The following is a 2464-nucleotide window of genomic DNA, read 5'->3' as shown; positions in this document are numbered from 1 at the left end:
TCGACCAGTCTCGACCACGACCATGTAGGAACCACGACCACGGTTATTGTGGTTTCCATTTCCATGGTTGTCGAGTCTTTATTTTGGTTTAAAAGGACAACATGTCTGAGCTCTTATATCCATCAGATTATGGTGTGTTCATGGCATAGGGTTATCCTCTCTCCCCCTCATGAACATACTGTAATCTGTGGATGCTCATGACTTTTCATAAATTTTGTAGTCTAAACCGTATAGGTTGTAATTCGAAATTTATTCATGCCAGGTTATCAGGAACATTTTATAAAAATCATTTCTGTAAGAACACAAAATTATTGTGCCATTTCCATGATACCTTTTGGACAATGAAGCCTCATGAGTTTCCCTTGTGTTCATACTACACACGTGAGATTTATGGGAGAACTCTTTTGTGCCTTTAAATCTTTGCATCAGATTTTAAAATTTATTTCGGATGGCTAATCCGGTCATACCATTAAGTATAATTTCGTGGCTAACCTTACTGGTTACCAAAAGCCATTGTTCCTTATCATATTGATCATTTGCATAGTCTAGATCAACATGGAGAATTTTATTCTTGATCATTTATACCTTTGGCAAATTTTCTTTTACATACACAGAAAGAACATTTCTGTCCTTAGCCCATTCGAAACCATTCAAAATAAATTAATGGGGCTTTCATTTTGAGTGAATAAAATCGTCCCTCCTTAGGGAAATGCCATAGGATTTGTCTCTTCAAGACATACTGGTTTTCGAAATTTTCTTGTCATTTTTCAATCAAAGATTGTAATAAAATTTTTATTAATGCTTTCCAGAGATGACAAGATGAAATAAAATGAAAACCAAATCATAAATAAAAATTCAGGATGTCAAAATAAAAATAAAACAAAACCGGCCATTCCTTTTAACACTTTGGATATGGCTTACATTGATTCTTATTCAATGAATAGATCAAGCTCATTATCTACATGAGTCCACTCGGTTTGTTCTTCTCCAGCTTCAGGAATACTCAAATCAAACTCTTGTCTCAGCTTATGTATGCTTAAGATCTCATCAAATTGCTTGATGTTCTCTGCCTTTGTTTTCTTTTTCTTCTCAATTTCCAACAGTTTGTCGAGTAGATCAAAGTAAGTAGTACACTTACTGGCGTGATATAAAGATATCGCATCACTCGGATGGATAGTCTCACGAGTCTTGGTGAGCTTATCCCTGTTGGTTGTCGACTCTCCAAATAGGTTGAGAGTGTAGGCGATTCTCATAAGGTCAGAGTCATACTTGTTCACAGATTCATAATTCTGGAACTTTATTTCTCGCCATTCTTTTTCTGCTTTATGCAAGAACATTTCTGAGTATCTATTGTTCAATGTATACCAGAGATAATGTGGATCATTGATGTAGCTGTACATCATTTTTAGATCATCACAGAGTTTATCCTTCATGATCTTGAGGGCATACGACCTCTCACACGCAGGGGTATCATTATCCCACTTGGTACACTTCCAAACTCCTCTGAGTTTTAATCTTCCTGAAGTGTTCATGGTCCACTCAATATAATTATCTCCGGAGAGATTTAGGACACTGTAATCTGAGTTTATTGGCATCTGAATTCATCACAAAACAATGATCATTTAGTTTCTCATGCCATCTGGCTATATAAGGAAACAATGTCATGCGCCCATTTAGGCTGCTAAGACCATTCGGTCATCATCAAATAAATCAAGACCATTCGGTCATATATTGATCAAGGCACTCGGCCATATTTAGAAATGAAATAACAATTATACAAACAATCATTTCAATGCAATAACTAATCGACCAGGATGCGAGCAAGAAACACTCAGGAATCTAAAATAAATATCCTAAGGGTTTTAGGGTTTTAGGAGTCGCATAGGTCGATGGTTAAACCCGGGTTGGATAGGTTCGATTGGGGTCAATCCTAAACCGGTTTACCATTAGGTTTAAGATGGTTTATAATTCTTTAGAAATTTTCCTTTTTGGTTTCTGATTTCAAATTATAAAATTTCCTTTTCAAAGTTGGATTAAGAAAATCGATTTCCAAAACTGATTTGGATTAGGAAAATATTTTAGGTTTTCCAAAATTCTTTTGCTTTTCGAAAATTTTATTTTCTTGCAGGAAATTTAATTATCAACCAATCAGAAAAGACTGATCAGTTTTAATACATTATTTCCGATTTTAAACAATGATCTCAAGTTTCTTTAATTCATGATTCAAGTTCGATTTTTACTTAGGCAGTTTCATGAGATCAGTTTAAAATAAACAAGCAAACAACTTTGGACAGATTCTATATTTTCTGAGATTTCCGATTTCTAACTAGTTTAGGTTTTCCATGTTTTCAATCACACAATCATCATGGAAAAACACACAAACAATCAAACAGTTTCAGGGGAAATCGGATCATTGTATTACATGCAATAAGCATGAACACGGTTCTAGGGTTTTTCATATTTT

At 34.7% G+C, this 2464-nt stretch overlaps 1 protein-coding gene across 1 annotated transcript; it reads right to left on the bottom strand.

The window, feature by feature from the left end:
- Window positions 1–929: 929 nt before the first annotated feature.
- Window positions 930–1532, bottom strand: LOC130506936 (uncharacterized). Its single transcript, XM_057001634.1, has one exon. It carries the CDS (start codon window positions 1530–1532, stop codon window positions 930–932), a length of 603 nt encoding a protein of 200 aa, XP_056857614.1.
- Window positions 1533–2464: the final 932 nt, after the last annotated feature.

This window comes from Raphanus sativus, unplaced genomic scaffold (assembly GCF_000801105.2).
Source record: "Raphanus sativus cultivar WK10039 unplaced genomic scaffold, ASM80110v3 Scaffold3800, whole genome shotgun sequence".
NCBI classification, from domain to species: Eukaryota; Viridiplantae; Streptophyta; class Magnoliopsida; order Brassicales; family Brassicaceae; genus Raphanus; species Raphanus sativus.
This window is presented reverse-complemented; position numbering and strand designations above follow the sequence as displayed.

What these genes read in the sequence shown, in the direction of transcription:
- LOC130506936 (XM_057001634.1), bottom strand. Translation starts at nt 1,532, where the DNA reads ATGAACACTTCAGGAAGATTAAAACTCAGAGGAGTTTGGAAGTGTACC.